This window comes from Papilio machaon, chromosome 4, assembly GCF_912999745.1.
Source record: "Papilio machaon chromosome 4, ilPapMach1.1, whole genome shotgun sequence".
Classification (NCBI taxonomy): Eukaryota; Metazoa; Arthropoda; class Insecta; order Lepidoptera; family Papilionidae; genus Papilio; species Papilio machaon.
This window is the reverse complement of record NC_059989.1, coordinates 2,371,875-2,395,894: the sequence shown is the minus strand read 5'-3', so window position 1 is coordinate 2,395,894 and position 24,020 is coordinate 2,371,875. Positions and strand designations below refer to the sequence as shown.

At 32.4% G+C, this 24,020-nt stretch overlaps 2 protein-coding genes across 2 annotated transcripts; one reads left to right on the top strand and one right to left on the bottom strand.

The window, feature by feature from the left end:
- The first annotated feature begins 72 nt into the window (after positions 1 to 72).
- LOC106718502 (cilia- and flagella-associated protein 299) lies at positions 73 to 1,647 on the top strand. Its single transcript, XM_014512592.2, has 4 exons — positions 73 to 284; positions 553 to 730; positions 1,057 to 1,254; positions 1,477 to 1,647. The coding sequence occupies exons 1-4, from the start codon at positions 115 to 117 to the stop codon at positions 1,645 to 1,647; spliced, it is 717 nt and encodes a 238-aa protein (XP_014368078.1). The 5' UTR covers positions 73 to 114.
- A 362-nt stretch (positions 1,648 to 2,009) lies between these two features.
- On the bottom strand, positions 2,010 to 24,020 carry LOC106718546 (nitric oxide synthase). The gene is made up of 22 exons (XM_014512663.2): positions 23,661 to 24,020; positions 11,620 to 11,756; positions 10,720 to 10,882; positions 9,811 to 9,902; positions 9,237 to 9,378; positions 8,451 to 8,590; positions 7,424 to 7,598; positions 6,954 to 7,135; positions 6,668 to 6,782; positions 6,329 to 6,559; positions 6,057 to 6,161; positions 5,839 to 5,915; positions 5,658 to 5,761; positions 5,062 to 5,291; positions 4,622 to 4,867; positions 4,383 to 4,536; positions 4,127 to 4,296; positions 3,834 to 4,044; positions 3,646 to 3,733; positions 3,219 to 3,489; positions 2,860 to 3,051; positions 2,010 to 2,637 (listed from the first exon to the last, which is right to left on the bottom strand). Exons 1-22 carry the CDS (start codon positions 23,895 to 23,897, stop codon positions 2,515 to 2,517), a joined length of 3,585 nt encoding a protein of 1,194 aa, XP_014368149.2. The 5' UTR covers positions 23,898 to 24,020; the 3' UTR covers positions 2,010 to 2,514.

Here is a 24,020-nt window from a genome sequence, read left to right as displayed (position 1 = left end):
TACTTGTCAAACATATCAATAAACATTATGCATTTTATTTACGTGGTATTTTAATGTGATTCTATAATTTTATATAATTTATTTCGTATTAGTTAATTATATTGAGCATCCATCATGACTATGGCTGAGAAGAAGAACGAATACCCTCCGGGCGTGGAGGCTGATCGGAGGCTGCTCCCGTTCGAAACATGGGAGGACTACTTGGATTCTTTAATCGAAATTGCCGACCTCAGGAATCTCAGAAGCATTCCATCTGCTAGAACAATTGCCGCTCTTGGTTATAGGTATGTAGTAAACTATAATATTGCTAGACTATTGAATCCTTACTAAGCAATATTTATACAAGTCGAGTATAGGTGTAGTACTTCTGTTTCTATGGGTACTACCATAACAGCCACACAAAGTTTTATTGTTTACGTATTATTCAGTCTTTTCTGAGAGAAACTGAAAGACAAAATTTTAATAAGTACCGCCCGTTGAATAATATTAATCTTACACGTTGTAACTTACGAACTGTATAACACTGAGTACTAACCTAGTATCATATTTTAGGGCGCTCGGAGATACTCTATCAGAGAAAGAGTTTTACGCGAGACGCGCCGTCATACAAAATATTGTTTACCCAATAACAAAGCCGTATGTCCTGGTGAGTGAAGGGACCGACTTGGAAGATCCTTTTAAAAGGGAATTGGCGATAAGGGAGCGCGCTAACAGAATTGGCATTTTGCAGGTACAGAATATGAAATATTTTACGATACTGAAGTTCCTTTTGCGCTGTACAATTTATATTCCGATACTGTGCTAGAAACTTTATAATTTTTTACTGCGTAATAAACTTGACACGAATTCTGGTTTATACAACATTTAACAGGGAATTTATTTAAAAGGGAATATTTAGGATTTCTATAAGTTTGAAAATAATAATGTGGCAATCCACATCTGTCTAGAAATACTTTTCGATTCTTACTTGATACATTGGCTATCGCTATTTGTTAAGCATCCAGTGTTTAGATTTATATCGACACTTCTTTTCACTCACGTTGTATTTCTTTCTAGTCAATCATTTTCATACGACACTTTACAAGAAGCGGTTTCGAAATATCCGGATACATTGACTACGCACATCGCCTGATCACGCAGGATTGGGGACCGTTTTTCAAGTCCAAAAAGATGCTGTGGCCGAAGGATAGCGACCTCGGATATTTTCATTGGCGGCACGGTACCGTTAGAAGTAATATCAGCCGAAATTATAAGGTAGGTGATTTTAATTCATTTATATACAAATAAAGCTACTACTGTACAGTCAGATGACGACGTACCGTTTGTACAATGTACAAAAAAGTTCACGTCGCCAAATAATATAACGTAGCTAAATAAAATACCTTTTTCGCTCGGTGTATAAACAAAAGATGTACGGAAGTGTGACGTTGATAGATGATGACAGTTGCATGTGTACACAGTTTTAATTTATTCCAGCCTGTTATGGATCCCGAACAAGGTCTTTTGTTTCAAAACCGGCACGACCATAAGATAATCTGTCCCAATCCGGAACAGGAGACAGGTCAGAATTCAACAAGGACTAGAGTCTATTCACCAATGTATACGCAAATTGAAATCTATGATCATGTCGTTCGAAAGAAATCCTAAAAAAGGCGCTTTGTGTTTATACGATCTTTAATATAAACCCGTCATCATAATCTGACATATTCCAAGGTATATAAAAATGTTTAGATAAATCAATTTGTTTTATTACATAGATTAAGTAAATACACTCGTTGATCTTAAATTAACTTATCTTAACAGTTAAAGCCTTATTGGAAAACTTATGTATACTATAGTTAACATGAATACAAAAATTAATAAGCTTCAGTTTATAAAAATAATATACATTATATTAAAGTAAGTGAATAAGTAAATAATTTATTTTATTTATAACTCACAAAGTTATTTCTTAATACACACATTATTTTAGTCCAATCAATTAATGAATATTATTCAACGTAATTAATTTCTGCTGCAAATTTCTGATTTACGAAAATCCACGTTAAAATGACAAACTAAATATTCTACCAAAAGCAAACATTACTGCAAACAAACGATGTACATTTTACAGTTACCAAAAACACAATAATTTACAGCGACATGTTTTTAACGTGATTTCAAACATAATAATTTTATTCCTACTTTTGGGTCTCAATTATTGTGACTGCATTCTAAAAATGAATCTATTTAATGTTTTAATTCAATAACATACTATCTTACATAAGTATCGTCGAGAAAGCGTATTGCGTGCATTACCTATTTAAATCATGCAAAAGGCGGTTTCACATTTGTAAAGAACGTAATAGGTCAAAGTAACTTGGGATGGCAACATTATGCCTTTAAAAAGAATATTCAACACTGGATATTAATAAACTTAACTATTTAAAGCGTAAAATACTTTATTCAAAGCAGAAATTACTGCCCTATAATACTATAATTTCACAATAAATATAGTTTTTTGCAATATAAAAATTATGGTGTACAATTGGTCATGGATTCAAGTCGCGTCCGTTTTGCGGATTCTCGTGATGCGCTATGTACCACGGCCGTACGCAGTGTAATACCAAAGATATCCTCGTGGTATCTGTTTTCATCCTGTAGCAAAAAATAATAGTATTAATTCATACTCTATTCTACCAGAGATTTATGAAAACACAGACGAATGGTTTCGAGTAGAATGATTTTTAAAAATCTAAATTATATTTATTTTGTTAAAAACCCTTAATGAAGGTTCAGTAATATCTTTGCACCAATTGGTCAATTTAATAATTTAAGAAAAAAAAATTGTGGTAGAAATAGATTCGTGAATTTACTAACCATTAAATCTAAAATGAAATTTTCAGCCTCATCTGGTGTCATATTAGCATTAACGCTAATAATTTCTTTTAGTTTTTGTTTTACTTCTTCCGCCATCTTACAGTCACCACACACGTAGAAGTGACCCCTTTCTTCTAAAAGCAATCTTGCGACATTCGCACCTTCATCCTCGATTAGTGCTTGAACGTGTTTCTGTTAACAAAAACATTCCTCTTAAGGCGAATACAAGAGACAAGGAGTAGTAGTTGTTTAAGAATTATATTATTAATAAAATTATTACTAAATCCGTCAAAATGTTTTTTAACATGCGAATTAGTATTTATGTTAACTTAATTCATTTAAGCTAGTCAAAATCTAACCTTACTAACACCTTCCTCTCGAGAAAGTGCAACCATTGCCTTACTAAGTACGCCGCGAGCCAAAGCTTCCTCCTTTTCTTCTCTATATAAGTCCATAGTTTTGTATCGACAGCCAAAGAACAACCAAACCGGACCAACGTTATTGGATAGGGAATCTTTAATCTGACAACTTCTGTGATGCCAGAACCCTCTGAATGGAGCAATCCCTGAACCTGGTCCAACAAGAATGAGTGGTGCTGATATGTCTTGTGGCATATGGAAGTTTGGCGCTCTGAAAGAAGTTTTTTAATGTTTAAAATATAATGGAGTTCATCAACATAATTTTATACAGGATTTTGATTTCAAGAACTAATTCTGTAAAATGATTAGTATTTCTAGTTTTGTCTATCTTGCACAGAAAGCTCTAAATATCCTACAAGAAACTTACCGTCTTAAGAAAACTATCAGTTCATCGCCTGGTTTTCGATTCTGTAGATAAGTGGAACAAACACCATAGTGTGTCGATCCATTGCCTCCTGTATATAGTAATGGATTCATTAGTTTTCAACTCATAATTAACAAAACTAGTCTTATTAACATCAGACGAGTAAAATTTTACCATCGATATAATCTTACCTTCTGTCTTGTAGACGACAACAGCTACTGTTATGTGGATTCTTTGTGGATGTGCTAACGGAGAAGACGATATGGAATAAAATCTTGGTTGTAAATGAGGTAACAATACTGTTAGCAATGACGCTTGTGGTTTACACGATGGTAACAAGTCTAGTACTTCTGCTAAATTAGGATAATAGTGGTGTCTCCAGTCATCATATTTATTTGAATCCTGAAAGAACAGAAAACCATTTTTTAACTTTTTCATCTTCATTTTCATAAATAAAATATAGCTTGTCATAAGGGATTCGTACCTCTATTAATTCATTGAGAAAATCGATTTCTTTCTTTTCACTGCATGCATTTGCTAAATATTTTAGGACTTTCGTAGAAGGTGGTGTTGTGATGTCCAGAAACCTTGTGAAAATATCTCGCACTGATACAGCCGGTAAACGTTCGTGGTTCTCCCAAGTTTTCACTGCACCTATAGTAGAAAAGTTTTATTTAAGAAATTTTATTGTATCAAAAGATCCCTGAGCTCTTAGTAAACCACAAATATATTTATTTTACCTGACACTGTAAATGTCTCTTTTAAAAGTTGTAACTGAACTGGTTTGTCATAATCATTGATGTCTTTTAATCTTCCTAAAACGACATCTACAATCTCCTTACGGTTGCAGGCAAGAATTCCAACGTGATCTCCTGGTTCGTAGTTCAATTCATCCTAGAAATAATCTTTGCATTGCTTAATACTGTATGCTTTCAAGTAAAAGTGAAGTAAATAAGAATTGAGTGATCTTATTCCTTACATTTGATTCCATGTCTACAAAAATGGTAGCACGATCGGCGGTGTAGTCTCCCAAATGCTTGTTTTCTTTCACCACGCACGTCAATAATTGTTTTCTAAAGCCTGCTTCGAGGGCAGATTTTATTGGCAAAACTTTGTTGGGTTTGTCAAATCTTACTGTTTGTTCAGTCAGCGGCATCATACCTAGAGCCTTCTTACCGTCTCTTACCATTTCATTTTCATCCAAACAGAATGTTTCGCAAGCGACCTGAAAATAAACAACTTTGTAAATACACTTCACAATAATATACTTTGCAATAAAGTCAGTAATATATCGTTAAGCTACAATGCGGCTTATTAAGTGAAATCCTTTAAGTCTTCTACATATTGTTATCTAATCCTACTAGTTAACGACTCAATCGGCTTCAAGGACAATATTATGTTAGAATACAACACACTTACTTGGAATATATTTGAAGACCAGTTACGAAACTGCTGTTCTTGTCCGTACATTTCGTCACCACAAGCTAAATCAAGTAGTCTTTCCCCTCCTAAGTCTTCAAGAACTTTGTCTACCGTCTTTCCGAAATTACAGAACTTTGGGTACGCGCTGGACCCGAGTGCGAAAACTGCGTAACAAATGTTACTAAGCGGCCCAATGTTTTCTATTGATGATGTACCTGCTACACTACCTGTGAACATAATGTTTAGCTTAACGTAGGTTTCTCAGACAAAAATCTCTATGTAAAACACAAAATAGAGAAAACAATATGTTTAAAACGGAGATTTTGGTCTCCGAAATCCACGGTATGTGTCTATTATTTCACACATAAAATACATACTTAAATGCAAGAAATATTTTCATCGGAAATGTTACTTATTATACGTTAAATATCTCCGTTAGAATTACCAAGACCTTGTAATCAATAACTCGGCTAATTGAAATGAAAAGTGCAAATTAAATTAACAGATTTATCGAAAACGTGTGTTAACGCCTTGTTTCGACAACTTTTTGTAAACATTATCGTATTTATGCCAGAAAAGATGTGGTTACTTACTTTTATTTGATTCTAAACGTGATAATTGTTTCTTGTATTCATTTGTTGGAGTCATTATACTATTTGTTCTCATAAGTGCTTTCGGTGTTGGTATTTTATTGTTCCTGGAAAAAATATTGTGTTTTTTAAAAACTTCCAATAAAACTACGCTAAAACATTAAATAACTAAAAATCTATTTACCCTGCAACATCCCCTACTTGGTCTTCCTGGTTTTTCTTTTCATTGCATAGCATTTGGAAAAGATGTTCCGCAAATTCCTGTAATTTAATTGTATAAAATTTGAAATCCTATTTTTTTTTTTTTAGTATCAAAATAAATACACGCAAACTTTGTTTAGTTTCGTAAATATTCGACTAAACGAGAGAATTCGTATATTAAAGGTAATAAAAGGTACTTACAACGCCATTCGCAGGAGGTTCTCCGTTGCCAAAGGTGGAAGTTACGATCAACACGAGGGTTTCGTGTTCTATTGAGAACATATCGTACTCAGACATACAATGTACCTACAAACAAATGACGAAATATATATGAACTTTTCTTTATTTATATTTTTTGACTTAATTTTTAGATTAAATATATTTTTTTTTTTATTTCAGCATCATCAGTAACTAAGCTTCTACTTCATAATCTATTTCTATGTAAAAATCTTAATATTAAAATTGTCATATACCTGTGCGTTAAATGCATGCCCAAATATAATGCCGAGTTCTTTAGCGTATTGTTCAGACTTGCCAGTTTCGGTTCCGTACAAGATAGTTGCTTTAATACGCTTCGAGAGCGCCTGCCCGAACAGTTTCGAAGTGAACTTAACTGCTCTCGCGATTTGCTTGAAGTGAAACTTTCTGTGTCCGTTCCCGTTATTTTCTAACTTAGACCATTGGTGTGTCTTCCATGCGGGTTCCTGTACACATTAATTTGCTGTAGATAACTTATAATTTAACTTAACGATCAGAATGATTACAAACCAGACAAATTTTCGAACAAAACTATACTTTAAAAATATAGTAACCTGATAGTCGTACGAGGGTCTCATATAATACAAAGCCATTTCTTGATGGAACACGGACGTTAACGAGGTTGACATCGGTGGCACAATCCATATCCAATCCGCCGGACATCCGCCTCTGTGAAAAAAACAGTCATTGTTATTAAATAAAATAAAAAACTCTTCTAATTTCCCATTGTAATCAACATATATTTGATATTCTTCTTCAAAAACAGTATGTAATCTTTGTTCTTAATACAAATTATTACGAGTAGCAATCAATATTTTCTGATTCAAATTATTATCTAACCTGCTTTTATTTTCATTGTCCAAATGTTTGATAAATTGCTCGGAGGCCGAGTGGTGGTCGACAATGGATACATTGTCGCGGTGGAAACTGTGAAGAACCGCTATATTCACTTCGACTAGCGCTTGGTCCTTCCATAGTGAAACGTACGAGTTTGTATCGAGACCTAATTTTATTGCTACAGCCTGTAAATATATTTAAACATAAGTAACATACAAGATTAGCAATATCCTACAAGTTAACTTAAGCGAGTAAGATAAAGCGTGCTACAGCATTATTGTAAAGTTGGCGAAGGCCAGTACGTTTAGAATTAGAGGAACTATTCTCTTTCTGTACAACTCCTCAGCTGTCTATAAAAGTATGGCAGCGCTTCTGCACGTTTCGTTTGTTGCACTTCGCATCCCTATTTTAGGAAAAATCAGGTGGTAGCTTGCTCGTCTGCCAACTTTTACTAAATATATTAAAACACTTACTTCGATGATATTAAGTCGATTAGAATCACAGAAGTTGCGACATCCAATCTCTGTTCCCATATACCAGCCATTGAAAGCTGTGCCAGTAAACTCCAAGCCACCGCAGTCCAACCGCATGTTTGAAACAGCCGGTAGCGCGTACCAACGTAACCCGAGCTCTTTGAACCACTCGTATCTATAGGCAAATATGAATATATTGTTATGCAACATTTGCTTTATCATATTTACAAAGCTTTGCTTTTAGAGAATTCATGATATGAGTAAACCGAGACCAAGAATATAAGAACAGAAAAAAAGGACAGTAATTCTGATGACATCATAAGTGTTGTAATACCTCTAAAATTATATTCCGTTCTCCATTTAATTTCATCAAAATATCTCTTCAATTTGTAAATGTCAAATTATAAATTCGAATACTTTTAGAAAACAAAACAGATAGAATTAATTTTCTCTTACTACTTTCACGTACGAAAGTACAATAGTAACATTGTTTAATGGTCACAGTTAGCTATTTTGTAGTGACATTATTAAAACTTGTGGAAAAGGACTACACAAGTCCTTAATCAAATCGTTAGTGTACAGTTTAGAGTTGTGGTCGTTGTCTCTAACTATTGTTACAACGTTTGTTAGACCGAATGCTCGTCTATACTAATATTATAAAGAGGAAAGATTTGATTGTTTGTTTGTTTGTTTGCATTGAATAGGCTCCGAGCTATTGAAGAGATTTGAAAAATTCTTTCACTGTTGGGAGCTACACTATCCCCTGACCTGATGTGACATCGTTTATATTTATTACTAGATTTTTTGATACCCCGCGAACAAAGTCGCGGGCAACTGCTAGTTCAGTATAAATCAGTTGTCATTTCTATCCGGTACTAAAATTGTTGTCACAGATAGATTGTTAACACTGTTTATAAATTGCCAATATTTTTCAAATTAAAACTGCTTACTGACGAAAACCGACTACTGAAATTTCCGAACTGAACAGCATATCAATAGTATTGTTAAATTATATTTCTTTTCTTACCTTGGATGCTCCATTTGCACTTCCATGATGATCTCCCGTGGTATGTCAAAGAACTCTGGGTCTTTGCCATCGGCTGAAACCACCAATGGTAGTATATCCCACGCGGTGCGCGGCGGATTCCATCCCAGTTTCATGCACACCTAAAAAAATAAGTAATATTGTCAAGATTCAATTAACAGAAATTGTTTTGAAACATAACCAGACGATCTATATGAGTAGAGGTTTTTATGCTAATTTGATAGCGCGGATAATGTGGCCATTATAAGATGGACATAAAATGAAAAAAGTACTATATCCTTTTTAACGCGTGACAACTAAACGGCTAAATTTACAAGGAAACGAATTAAATTTTGTTCTGAGAAGTTTTTATACGCTATTGTAAAGTCCAACCGGATCTGTCAGCACAATAGTTCGTCTGTGGTATTTTGTAATAGAGCATCACTTTAATTTCATTTACATTATAACATGCATTGTTATATTTCACATGCACATGAAATTTAAAAGTCCATAATTAGTCGGAAATTTAGTTTTGGAATGTCCGGATGCCAAGAAAAACAAAAGAAGCCCAAAAACAAAATAGTTACATTTAAAACAAAAGAACTCCCGAGAAATTGTATTGCAAATTCTCTATTTATGGTCTCTTATTGCCATTAATGTTTGGCTAGTGGTATTATCATGCCGCTCACTTTAGACGAATAAAAAATGACCGTATTTATCAGATTTCAGAATAACTCAACGCTCAAGATTGGGTTTTAAGTTTTTTTTTTTTTTATCTAGAGAACATACGTCCGTGAACTCGACGCGAGCGGGGTCTCCCAACACTGAGCCGTCTTCCTCTATGTAGCCAGCATAACTGATGAGCTGCGGATTCCATATTCTGTAATCGTGTTTACCGTCCGTTCGCTGGGGAAATATGGTTATAGCTGACCTGAAATTTAAGAAAACGTAGAAAATCTTTCCGATTAGGAATACTCCTTTTTTTTAAATGATATCTCCTAATTTTTCCGTTAAAGAAAAAACCTTTGGTTTGTTCCATTAATTTTAATGTAGGTAATCTCGTCTGGTTAGTTTCTAAAAGTTATATGTAATTTTTGTTTGAAATACATAAGAGTATAAGGCTAAGGCACATTTGATTTTTCTGTTAGTATATAGATAGCTTGTAGATTGCCTGATTGATGTCAGATTCAATATTGATGCAAATTTTTTCTTCCGCTTAGCTGCTTTACACAAGAAAGGGTAATTTATATGGTGTATTTTTATTAGAGGTTATTTTCTGTAACTTTCCGTAACTCGTTTTTGGTTTATATGAATTTAACGGTTCAAAAGACTGGCTGCGGGTAAACGGTTAGTGAAACTTTACCTTATATTTCCTTTATTCGTAGCGTATTTGATATGATTACAGAGAGCTTCGAACATTCCGCTGGCAGTCGTTACCTCCCTGCAGTCGAATATCTGTCGAAATATATTTCCTTTTAGAATTGTTTTCATTTATATCTCAAGTAAGATGAGAATAGATACCGGTTTTTACGATCAAAGACAATTTGTGATCTCTGGCTTATTTTTTATTAGAATGTAAGGTATTGCAATATACGCCGTCAATTTCAATTTTCCTTTAGTTTCAGTACTACTAGAAGTAAATAAAGTAACAGAAAGTTGTAGAAAACAAAATACATGAACTTCTTAATTAGTTAGATAATAAAAAGGCTTTATCAATACAGTTTTAAACAAACACAATTTCATTTTACAGACCACGACTCATCTACTTTATTTTAAAACTACTAATTACCGTTACATTCTCACAATTAAATATTTACAAAGAGCATTTCCCCCGCTATTTTCAGAAGCATTCAAAAAGTAATTTGGTTAACAAAACAACATACTTTTCAAGTTACACATTTAAGCCATTAAGAACCCTAATTAAAAGTTTAAATGCGGAATTAGCAACAACGTCGGGGTGAATGTAACAGTTTTTGTTCATTGGAGTGTTTCCATTATTTTTTAATTTCTCATTAGACTAATAATGTAGTTTTCAATTCCGAATTATTTACTTAGTTTCCTGTATTTTTTTTACTCATATGTAAATTTAATCTTAACAATGTCTTTCATTGGTAACTTTTATTGCTAATAGCACTCTTAAAGAAGACACCATAACCAACATAACTTCTTAAAACGTAAAACACTTAATCTTGAAGTTTCTTAGCTTCTAATACGTATAGTGTGAAGGAAAATTTATTTTTAATAAAATCTACTATTATTATGAGTTAGTTACCTGTAATTTCTTCCACTGTATCCGTCCAATGCACCGTGTAGCATTGCGCCACGCTAACTTTGCTCCGAACACTAGTTCTGGGGTTTTCAAATTGTATGTGCCTCTGCACGCCAGCTCTGCTTCGATTTCTTTTAGTCTTGCCACATGTGCTTCTGAATTTTCTCTATAAACAAACTTTGATATGACAGTCATACGGAAAATAAATAAATCTATATCTATATATATAAAAGAAAGTCGTGTTAGTTACACTATTTATAACTCAAGAACGGCTGAATCGATTTGACTGAAAATTGGTGGGCAGGTAGCTTAGAACCAGGAAACGGACATAGAATAATTTTTACCCCGTTTTCTATTTTTTATTCCGCACGGACGGAGTCGCGGGTAAAAGCTAGTTAGTGATTTATGAGAAAATATCATTTTTGTTCGACTTGATTTGAAATATAACTGTCTTTCAATATTGTGTTATTTTAAAAGTTCCCCTTTTCCCAGAATAATGATGGATTTAGCGGTCGAGATGCTCGTTAAATTTAATTTAAAATGAATGCAAAATCAAGTTCAACTTCTTAAATTACAATTTCGTTTTAACAAAGCAGCTCAGTTAGTAATCCCGTTTAGAAAGCAATTTCAGGAATTTCTAAAGGAATCGCTCAGTTTCAAATTGGTATTGATTTTTAGTCTTAAATGCCTTCACTTCTTATGTGTATTGGTCGCCAAGGTAGATTCCTAAGGTACAATATTTTGTTACACAAGATAATGTACCGAAGGACTCGAACTATGTCAGATTTTAATTATTTGCTCTTAATAACAACATAACTACATAATTTGACTGAAATCTCGTCAGAAACAACTGTACTGGGCATATGGAGTCTAGGAACTATGTTTTCGTGTAATAAAATATACCTGCGTATAGATGCGAAATATTCTTTTAAAAATGTCTGTGCTTCTTTAAATATTTCCTCAGGTGATCTCGGAGTATCGCCTCTGTTTGGTATATCCATTATGCTTGTTTGACATAGCTTTTCCGTGCATTTTGTGTTCTGAAAGAAAATATCATTTGTTATGTATACGTAAAAAAATCTTACATTAAAAACTAATTTCACTATTAAAAATAAATAAAGTACTTTATGATTTTTAATATATTTTTTAAATTATGTAATCTATGTATATAAGAAGATGGAATGTATAATGAAGTAGGTGTATTTATGGACGTCAAGGTACATAACATAACATGCCTAGTTATGGTAGATAGATAAAATTTTTATTCAAATAAACTATTTGCATGGCATACATATAATACGGTTTACCGATTGTCAACATATTACGCATGTTATGTGCTTATTTGAATACTGATGTTGGGTGGTACGATGCTTAATTACTCAGCCGCTGCGACGTTATGGTCATGCGCGTTGAACATTGCCTATTATGTTCGTCATTACCATCGCTACATCATTGTAACTGTTAAATGGAATATAATAATTTCGATATACACAATAAAGTTGATTCCGGATTTGATATCACTCAGAACAAATGATTGCTGGCTAATGTTCTCTGGAGCCGTCATACACGAACTGGTTGAAGCACCCGGTACCGACTGCGCTCGGTACTTTCGAGCGGCCAGCGTAGGGCAATGAATAGTTGATGTTCGCCATACACAGATTGCAATTTGCAGTAGCCGCTAAAAAAAGTACCCGGCCGTACGCCGAAGCGGTCCGTGGCGTACGGCCAGCTATTGCGTTGGCGGCCCTTAATCAGGCATGAGGCCATTTGCAATTACAAATTGTTCCCTTATCATAACTGCGTCATCGACTTTTAATTGTGATTGATGTTGCTATAAATGTCAACAATTAATATTAACAACGATGTTTAAAAAACAAAAGAATGAGAATGGAATTTTAGTCCAATTATTGTTAGGCTTCTTTACCAACATTTAAACTTTAATTTCTGTAAAGGTAAAAAATGAACTTTATGCACAGTTCAATAAATCCATAAAAATTAGCTAAGGTTATTGAAGCCATAATTGTTAAATATAATCTTTTGAAATATTTTGTTGTCTATCTGCAATTATATGTACAAAGAAATATATAATTCAAAGTACTGTCTTGACAGATATTTGAAAGGCGATATGCAATTAATTGCTTCTCAGAAGCTATGTGCAATTAGACATAATAGTAGGAAAAAATATTCTACTTACATTATAGAAAATAGTCGTACTAAATAAATTCTCAAGTATAAATGTACTAGATATAACTAGTTGCAAAAACCTGTTGTGCCTGCGATCGTTGATCGATAAATAAATAATGACGACATTTTATTGTAGATGTTCCCAACTTCACTCTTCATACATGCATACTTTATGGTATAGTTCACACAAAGTCGAGTAATAATCACAAGGGTGTAAAAAATATACACCAGGGCACTGCTTGCGCAATTGTAACGACGTTCGATTGATTTGATTCCAATAAAAATGTAATCTTATTTTTTTGTTCTATTTAGTTTGTGGGTAAAAAATATTGGGTTTTTAAATGACAATAAATGTAGTCAATCTTTTATTGAACGAAATATTTTTGATAAAACCAAACAAACAACATTGTTTTTGTTGGTATGTCCATTCTTAGTTTGCGTAAAATCCCGTTAGTTCCAACCTTCAATTTGTAACAACTTGTCATGTCTGTCGAGGTATTGTAGTTAATTAAGAGGCAAAATTACGTCCGTACACTGATATCTTTGTTTACTTATAAAATATTAAATAAATTATCTATACTTTTTAATATTACGTACGTATAACGTATTCTATACATGTCATTTATCGTAACATCGTTTCTAGAAAATTCGTTATCATCGTTTACAATAGAAAGCACTGTCCGTAAGTACAACGATACTAATCTGTAATAATAAAGCTCTGTATACATCAATTACGCTATTGGTTACACAAATGATCCCACAGATAAGATATAAAAACATGACATCATTATGGCAACACGATCAATGGACGGACCAGAATTATCTGACATGGGGAAATCGAAGTGTATCGTTGTGTACCAGCTTTATCATACAAACATTACATCCGTTAACTTTTTATAGCTTTTAATATATAAAAATACTTGAATTCAAATCGAACTATAAAAATGTTAATTATGTTAATGATGGTGTCATGTAGTTAAAAAAATAATAAATTATTCAATTTATTACAGAAAACTTAATTTTAATGTTGCACTTTATGTTCTTTGACAGCGACTTTGGTTATAAATGTTTAATTAAAATAAGGCCTTGACTAGCATTAGTAGTAAATCCTTACTAATATTATAAATGCGAGAGTAACTATGTCTGTGTCTATTTGTCGCGGTTTCCCGCTAAAACTACTGAAGTGGTTTAAATAAAATTTGGCTCACAGATAGTCCACATCCTTAGAAAGGAAATAGGCTACTTTGTAAAGCGAAAAAAGGGTTAAAAAGGGGCTGAAAAGTTTTTTGAAAGTGTCGTTAATTTTAAAGCTAAGCTTGTAACAATTTTTTTTGGGCTTTTGATTCGATATGACATTCAAAGTTTGTAAGAGTTTTACCCTCAAGGGCGTAAAGTAAATTAAATTTAATTTTTACTTTAGGCGGGCCGATACACGTTTGCTCATTTATCCTATAAAAAAAAAAATAACAACATGAAAGAGAGATCAATTCTGATTCTTAATGTCGTCATTACAAAATGCTAAAGATACTATTCCGTGCGGACCAAGTTGCGGGAACAGCTAGTTCTTCTAACAGTTATCTTAACATTATTATAATGCGAAAGTTTGAATGGATGAGATGGATGTATGTTTGTTAGAAGGTATCTCCAGAACGGCTTAAGGGAATTCGCTGAAATTTGTAATAAATGTAGAACATAGTTTAGAAGAACACATAAACTACTAAATAAGTTTCTTTTTTAATTCCGCGCGTACGGAGTCGCGGGCAACGGATAGTATTTCTATATACAGTAGTCCAAACAACTTTACAATTATCAAATACTACTTAGAAAAATGTAGTTGTAACTGTTAATGAATGGAAGTCTTTTGATTGACATGCATGTAATACCGTACAAGGAAACTTACAATATAAATTATGTTACTAGGTACTGGCGCCTCCGGACGCGGTACTTCAGTTAGAGCAAATATGCATTACACTTCGTTACTAGCATAAACCTCACTATTATATAGCGTGGAGTTTTATCGAGATGGAATAACGTTAGCAAACATGGCTGTTCTATTTTTTTTTTGGGCTGCGCAATGCCGCCCTCTCGTTCTCCCCTGGCATGAGTAAACCAAAGACTTTGTTTTTCTTTATTTTTTAAAAGCCAAGAACAAGTACAAATCTGTTTGTTGATGTGATTATAAGTACGAAAAAGACCATAAACTTGTTAATAGGAAAAATATAAACATCGTAAACAACGTAAAACCGGTAACGTCGTTCGAGAACGAATCATATTAAAGGTTAAAAAATATCGAATGCATTTAACTAAACTGGCAAGTCAGATATAAATTCAATGATTTCAAGATACACTTTGGATGTATTTTCACGGCTTCAGATTTATGATATTCAGTTTGCTTTTCAACTCCGCGGTAACAATTAATTGATGCGTATGTTAAATGTTTTGTTCGATCACGGCGTTAAGCGTTAAGGCTTCAAAATACTAAGTTTTTTTAAATGTTTACAATTATCAGAATTAAACCTAATTATTAAAAGACCAAGATGTTCGTCATTTAAATTACTATTACTTAGGTACTACTTCTGTTTCAGGCATTTCTGATTCTATTCTATGTGTATTATTAACGCACAACTTTAAATAAGCCTCTCGGTATATTTGACGTTCGATTGCTATCACACAAACCGTTACTTTGTATCTCCCGAGGCTACAGACATCTAATTACACGTTAAGCGGGGATTCCCCGCATCCGCCTCAATGTGACTTGTCACGCGCTCGCATTCGTCTCACAGCACCGATCATTTCGTCATACTAATCTGATAAGAATTACCTAATATTTCTTGTTCTAAGAAGCATTTTCTTTGTTCTCACTTTTGCACGACGAAGCTGTAAAGTCGAGAATATTCGTCAAAACAAAGCGGAATATAAATTGGTAACTAAAATGGACAATGTTTTTTATTCTTATAAGGGAAAATGTAAAAAGGTATTACATTGTTTGTTATAAATTATAAATTATATAATCTGCATTCCATACAAAGACGTGGAACATTGGTCAGTCATTTCAATATTCATAAATTATAATTATATTGACTTGTGCAATTACATCACGGCATATCCTTTGAACAACGGTAGTTTATCAACTGCTAATAGATGTCTTATCTTAATATTTTAATACTACAGGTATTCTTAGCGTCAGACAATGTTACATAGTTTTGCTACCTTGTCGTCTTTGACAAGAGTATGTTCTACAAAATTGTTTCTAATTTCATAGTTTTTCTTCGTCAGTCAAGTTTTGCCAAACACTGGTGATCGTTTTTTTTGAAATGTTCGAGTTTACATTTATAAATTCTGTGTCCCTAGTTTCATGCTATGTAGGCTAATAAATTAATAAACCACTAAAAAGATGTTGGGGAAACTTGCTCGTTATTATTTAACGAACTCTACAAAAGGAGCTTTGTTATTAAATTAGCGCGGTCCACTCATGGGCATTGTTCCCACGCTCGACACGCGGTCTTTTCGTAACACCAAGTGGGAACTTTGTGACTCAACAAAACACTATTGTTATACATAGTAATTCAATATTATTTCGAACAATGTAAGGGAACATACCCATACTACGTGACCTATTTTTTAAGATTTTTCGACCCCTCCCTCCCCTCGGTGACCATTCGTAGTATATGCCAAGACCCCCCCCCCCTCCCCCTTTAGTTTTCACGTAGTAATTCATAATTATGATTTTTAATCATTTCACAGGCAAAAATTAAAAAAAAAATAATTTGACTCATACTCGTCTTTATTGCATAAGACTGCAATAAAGACGACTTCCAAAACACATAAAACTTCTTGTAGCCTCTTGGATAGTATCCGCAGAGGTCGCACGCGAGACAGGTTGTCCACTGCACCACCATGCACCAACTGTGAGTTTACAAAGCGCTAAACACCGCGCTATATTCGAATATAGGTCGAAAAATACGAGATTTCTCTCATTAAAATCGACTACGTGACAAAAAGCTGAACCACCCCCCCCCTTCCCGTGACTGACCGTAGTATTTTAAAGACTCCGCCCCCCCCCCCCCCTAAACGGGTCACGTAGTATGGGTACGTTCCCTAACTATGGATCTATATATATATAAAAAAAACAATTTCAAACAAAATGCACTCAAAAGTAACGTAAAAAAACAATTTCAAACAAAATGCACTCAAAAGTAACGTAAAAAAACAATTTCAAACAAAATTCACTCAAAAGTAACATAAAAAAACAATTTCAAACAAAATGCATTCAAAAGTACCATAAAAAACAATCTCAAACAAAATACACTGAAAAGAAACAAAATAATGTCATGAAAACTTCTTTCTTTCTTTCTTCTCTCTTTCAAAAACCCTCTAAACTCTAAAGAAAGTTCTCTTCTTTCTTGTAACATGTCTATATTGTATAATTATTGTTATTTCGCAGTCGGTGTCGGCCGAAGTAAATAGGTGACATTTTATATTTAAGATGTATTAGACATACTTACGTTTATGTCCCTACTTAGGCCGAAACCGACTCCAAAATAACAATAATTATACAATATAGACATGTTACAAGAAAGAAGAGAACTTTCTTTAGAGTTTAGAGGGTTTTTGAAAGAGAGAAGAAAGAAAGAAAGAAGTTTTCATGACATTATTTTGTTTCTTTTCAGTGTATTTTGTTTGAGATTGTTTTTTATGGTACTTTTGAATGCATTTTGTTTGAAATTGTTTTTTTATGTTACTTTTGAGTGAATTTTGTTTGAAATTGTTTTTTTACGTTACTTTTGAGTGCATTTTGTTTGAAATTGTTTTTTTACGTTACTTTTGAGTGCATTTTGTTTGAAATTGTTTTTTTTAAGTTACTTTTGAGCGCATTTTGTTTGAGATAGTTTTTTTTGTTTTGAAGTCGGCTATTTTTTTTTCTTAAAATGTTTGTTTTATTTCTCAATTTTTAGTGAATTTGAAGTTTAATTACAAATTTCCTTAATACGTATAAGAACATAAATAAGACAAATAAAGAAAAGGACTTTCCTATTTAATATGTGTGTACTTCAATTCAAAAACTAATTTAGAATACACCAGATAACCACTTATCCTTTAAACAATGAAATAATTATCAAAATCGGTATACAAATTGAAAATTAACGAACTAATACATCGTAGCGTGCCTTTAATTTTGTCCAGCCGCGCGCCGCAGTAGCATTTTTCGAATGCGCGTAGTTTTTAATAATTTAATATCTTCCAAACTATTGATCAGAATTACATAGTTTAAAGGCTAATGTAATCTGCATTTAATACTCTAGCCATCAAACATATTTATTTGGATAAGGATTCATATCGAATATAATATAATAGCGCCGTAAGCTTACGACGCTGTTTTTCGTGTGCAATTTAATCGAAGTTTGTTCATAATAACATGGTTTTTGTGAGACATCCATAGATGATAGATATATGCCACCTGAGACTTTTATTTAGCAAATTTAAGGATCTATAATTACTCGATACATCATTTTAATGTAGGTCATATAGTTTGACCTACGTAAGCCCAGAAAGCAAATTTGTGCTATTCATTGTAACGCGATGTAGCATTTTTCGTTTCCGCGTAATTTTATTCTTACGATATCTCCTAAACTATTAGACAGAATGATATAGTTTCAATTGCAAATATAATCTACATTAAATTCTCTTGATAATGAACATATTTATTTACATAAGGGTTAATACTGAACTTGAATAATAGCGTCGGAAATAGGGCATGAATTTAATTAATGTTTCTAAAGAAAAAAATGGTTATTGTGAGAAAACTATAAAAGATAGATATATGCTATCGCGGACTTTTATTTAGCACATTTAAAGAGCTACAATTCGCCATACATCATTTTTATGTAGGTCCTATAGTTTAGCCTACGTAAGCGCTGAAAGCAAAAATGTCCCTAATTTCCGCAACAAATTTTGAAGCTATATTCAAAATCTACTAGTCTTCTAGTTATTTAAAAAAAAAAACAAAAAAATGGGACCCACCTGCAAGCACTTCCTTTCGATTAAAATAATTTTTATCAAAATCGGACCACCAGGGGCCGAGTTTCGCGGTAACACACATAAAAAAAAAAAAAAAAAAAAAAAATACAGTCGAATTGATAACCTCCTTCTTTTTGAAGTCGGCTAAAAAGAAAGTCGTGTTAGTTACACTATTTATAACTCAAGAACGGCTGAATCGATTTGACTGAAAATTGGTGGGCAGGTAGCTTAGAACCAGGAAAAGGACATAGGATAATTTTTACCCCGTTTTCTATTTTTTTTTCCGCGCGGACGGAGTCGCGGGTAAAAGCTAGTTAATGATAAACAGAATTTACTAAAAGAAATACCCCAAATCTAAAACACAATAGTCATATGAAGTTTGGATAGATGTATATTTATGAAAATATAGTTTTATAGGTATACAGAGGACATAATATTGTGTAATCATTGAATTAAAACTATGATAGATAGTTGTAGATGTATCGGAATATTAGATCTTTGAATGGCGGTCTACTAAGACAGTTCATTAAAATATCATCAATCTTGAAAGATATGAAAGTAATTTCAAGTTCAATATTAACACACATCGATAATGTAGCTTTGACTGATTATTAATTACACAACACGTTACATAAGCTTGGAATATTAAGGCTATGAATCACATCTATTAAGAAGACTAGTACTTAAGATTTAATATCTTCCATCCAATTTATAACAACATTGTTATACCCACGCATGCATTTCGTATTATTAGCGCTTCCTTTAACAAGGATAGTTATAGTCAATGTATAAATCTCGGCAATTTTAAAACTGACCATAATTAAATGTGCAAATATTTTTGGGGCAATTGAATTTGTTAAAATTTACCCATTGTTGTTAAACTTAAGTTTGTTCTTAATTTGAAAATAAATTACAGTTACAGTTTTTGTTTAAAAATATAATTACATATAAGAAATTTATTTTGCTCTCATCGGCAATTTTTGCGTCATCGCATTAAGTTAACAAAGTCTTATCTTAAGTCTGCAATGAAATATGATAGTCAATATAAATCTTCTTACTAATACTAGGGAATAGATTTAAAAATAATATCTATTTTGAGACACTGGTTATATACTTCAGTATTACAAGAATATTACGAAGTTTATTAAGCTAACCTTAGACTATTTTATGAAAGGACTGGATGCGAACAATATATATAGACTTTTTGAACAATGTTTAAAATCGAATAAAAAATATTAAGAAAAAATTTTCCTCTAGAGATCCGCCGCATACAAAACTAAACAATACAATGGGTTATTCCGAAAACACATTGTATTGTTTTTAGCGAATTCAAGAAAGACATGCAATATGACCAATTTGTTTGCAATTTGGACGCGTTTGCAATTTTTATGTTGAAAAATAGGTGCGTCGCGTCTTCAAAATTTATTACGACTAAAAAAACTAGATGAGAATTATAACGTTGATTCTGATTTTCTGTTTGATATGAAATTGTTTTAAGACTCTACAAAATACGCTAACATAACTCCGAACAAAAAATTAGAAATGAAGTTAGTTTGTTTAGATTTTTTTAATACAAACTATATTCTAAAATTAGCGATGCGCAGTTAACAAATCGTAAAACAGATGATCAAGAAGTTTTTTTTCGTACTGTTTACGATTCACAATATGACGACGTATATTGTACAACTTAATAACTTCTGACACTAGATCTAGGTAATGTAAATACAGAACAGATTGCTGCCATATGTTTATGAGTATTAAAATTGCAGTACACGTACAGATTCCCATAGCTTGTCGTTTATCATATGGTGTAAGGTCATGAGAACTATAAAATATTTCAACATTAATCCATTGAAAGATATAATCCTAAGTACGTAGTGTTCTTTCGAAAAAATCTTAATTCTTACTAATATTATAAATGCGAATGTTTAGATAGATGAATGTTTGTTTTAAGGTATCTTCGGAAAGGCTGATCTTGATGAAATTTTGCACAGAAATAGTCTGAAAGAACACATAGGCTATTATTTAGTTTTTTTTTTAATTACGCGAAGACGGAATCACGGGCAAAAGTTAGTAATATTATAAATAGGAATGTTTGGATTGAGGATTGGATAGATGTACATATGTTTGTTAGAAGAATCTCGATTAAATTTGTTAGAGATGTAGACCACAGTCTGGATGAACCCGTAAGCTTCCTTTGATTTGTCTTACGATAAATTTTTGACGTAAATTACCAAAGAGACAAACAACATAATATAAAATAGGTTATAGAATATTTTCTTCAACCGTTTACGACCAATGGTGTTAATTAAAAACCCATGAAGTAAACGTTTTTCCATAGTACCAAGAAATAAGACGAAATATTATAGTTTCTTTCGCGCAGCGACTGAGATGACGAGTTTATATTATTCCCACTTTCTAGGTAGTTACCATCTAGAGTAAAAATATCTTATACAATCGGGTGAATTTACCTACTCATATCCTGGTAATACTAAATAAATTGTACTGTGTGTAGGACAATAACTGCCTCTTTCAATCTTTGTCGATTAACTTATAACCTCCATTGTGTTCAACAGGTCTTAAATCTAAATGACGCTACATCGCGCTCTGACATTTTAATTGATACTTTGAAATCATAAGATGATAACACCTACGGATAAATTTGTCTCATGACTCATACATGGCTATATTTATGGCATGATTTTAATAAAACAAAAAAAATCTGTAATGAGTTTTACAACATATCTTTGTCATAAATTCAGATCCACATTTCCTTTGTTATTCTTCCATCTGTTTAAATAGAAATAGTCTTTATAGAATGTAAATTAAAGTATACAATAGAACAAGATTTCTAACTATAAAGTATTTTAAGTATGATTTTTACCAGCATAAAAAATACTTGAAAAGAATAAAAAAGATACAGCTATTAGTCCATTTATTTTAAACGCCACATCTGAATCTAATTTTATCTCTGATCATAAAACCAGGTGATGTTTATTTGTTTTCCAAATCTTGGAAACTGTTGAACCGATTTGAAATCTGTCAGCGTGTAAAGTCGGTTTTGTAATGTTACGCCAGACTCAGCGGTAGTGCGACTAGGTGTAAATTGTAAACATTTTAACGCCACGTTTGCTGGTACAGTCAAAGGCACAAAAAATACATTGATCAATTTTAGATCATTAAAGACGTGAAAGCAAGTTATTTAATACCAGTATGAGTCATATCTTAATATAAAGACTAGTACAAATGTTGGTACATTGCTTTGTACACTGTTATTATGAAATGTCGACATATTTTGTGGGGTATTGTTTAGTATGAAATTGGTATGATGCTCAGTGATGTCATGATGATACTTTTATATGAGTATTTTTAATTAATTATCTCCCAACTCTATCTTTATTTTATGTTATGAGTCAAAGAAACTAAAGTCGGTTTAATGAAATTACAATATTATTTTAAAGGAACGGCAAGTTATAACACATTAACGTAAGGGAAACTTTATAGTTTTCTGTCATAATTTTATATGAACCTTTGCGCACATTTCATGTTATTAAATGCCGTAGCAAAAGTATTTATCTATAAATCAACATTTCATTTCCTTGTTCAAGATAGATCGTGACATTTAATTGGAATTTAACACCAATTTCCTTGCAGAAGCGTAAAATTGCTTTTTACGGTATGGTTCTGTACAAAAGTATCAACTTCCCGGACGAGGCGGCTAATTCGTGACACTGCCAGTTTTTAGTTGCAAATGACTGGCACCACAATAGAATTACATAAAAAAATACCTTTTACATTTAGGGGTTTTTCAATAAAATTTTACAGAAACGTAAATTTTCTGTTTTTAGATTAGTGCTTTATTAATTAGTTTTCCGACATTGATATAAAAAGTTAATAGTTTTCTGAAAAGCTACTAACACAGCAAAAATTTTACAAAACTTGATTTTGAATATTTATTTCAAATTGTTGTTTTAAACTAAACTTTATGATAGTTTTAGTTTTTGATAATTATAGTTTTTAACAACATGATGGAATTTATTTCTGGAGTTTTTGATATAGTCGGAGAAACAACGTTAGATGGACGACTTTCAGAGTTAAGAATAGCTCGGAACTCGGATGTAACAGAAACGTAACCTGTGCCTTGACAAAAACTTTTGGATTTCTATTAACCACAAGTTGATTACTAAAATTTATGGCTCCAATAACGATTTACATACATTTACATTGTTTACATTTGATATATTACAAAACAAGAAATGAACTGAATGTAAAATGACTTAAACTTTGGATTTTTTTCTTAAAATAATATAATATTAAATAGTCGATATACTTTTCTCTCGAACACAATCAATATTTAATCAAGTAAAATAAGCGTATTTTCATATTCTTCTTCTTTCCTTATTTTGTTATCTGCAATTGTTTATTTTTTATGAACTGGTCGTGAATGTAGTTGATACCTATATTTTATACATTTCATTTCAAGTCTATTACTTTTCCTTTGCCTATTTTCTTATATAGAAAATGATATAATGGTAGTAAATAGTATAATGTAATAGTTTGTTAATAGCGTTTTAGTCACATAATATTTTGTTTTAAGGGAAATAAAGCTTTTTTTTATTAGATATTATTTTATAAATATATTTTATTTTTAAAACAATACAATAAAAAAAAAGAAACAGAACAGAGACCTTCCGCCGTCCACGAAATTTCACGTCACTAATTAACAATAAATAAATACTCACAAAATTCGAAACTTCATCCAAACGTGAATGTAGAGTATCAAAATTTTCTTCCGAAACTAAATGATTCTTTAACTTCAACGGCATAGGCACTTTGATGCGCAAATTTGCCTTCCCATTTCTTTGGTTGTCAACTCTATCACTTCGGAAAGGACAAGTAGGCGGATCGTATTGACCATTCAAATGATCCATTTTACCGGTACTATCGTTTTCGTCTTTCAAACAACAATATTTAAACATTTCGCGAATTGTTCAAAGCACAGTTCGAAACACGACCACTGAAATCAATGCGCTGCGTACTGAAGGTAACAATAGATGCAGCATAATATATATGTAAACGCTGGTATGTCCGGAGTTGAACTG

What these genes read in the sequence shown, in the direction of transcription:
- LOC106718502 (XM_014512592.2), top strand. Translation starts at nt 115, where the DNA reads ATGACTATGGCTGAGAAGAAGAACGAATACCCTCCGGGCGTGGAGGCT. An exon ending in ATTGCCGCTCTTGGTTATAG is followed by an intron (nt 285 to 552) that starts GTATGTAGTAAA and finishes ATCATATTTTAG; the next exon opens with GGCGCTCGGAGATACTCTAT. An exon ending in ACAGAATTGGCATTTTGCAG is followed by an intron (nt 731 to 1,056) that starts GTACAGAATATG and finishes ATTTCTTTCTAG; the next exon opens with TCAATCATTTTCATACGACA.
- LOC106718546 (XM_014512663.2), bottom strand. Translation starts at nt 23,897, where the DNA reads ATGTTTAAATATTGTTGTTTGAAAGACGAAAACGATAGTACCGGTAAA. An exon ending in CAAGTAGGGGATGTTGCAGG is followed by an intron (nt 5,762 to 5,838) that starts GTAAATAGATTT and finishes TATTTTTTCCAG; the next exon opens with GAACAATAAAATACCAACAC. An exon ending in ATTTCATTTTAGATTTAATG is followed by an intron (nt 2,638 to 2,859) that starts GTTAGTAAATTC and finishes TTTTTGCTACAG; the next exon opens with GATGAAAACAGATACCACGA.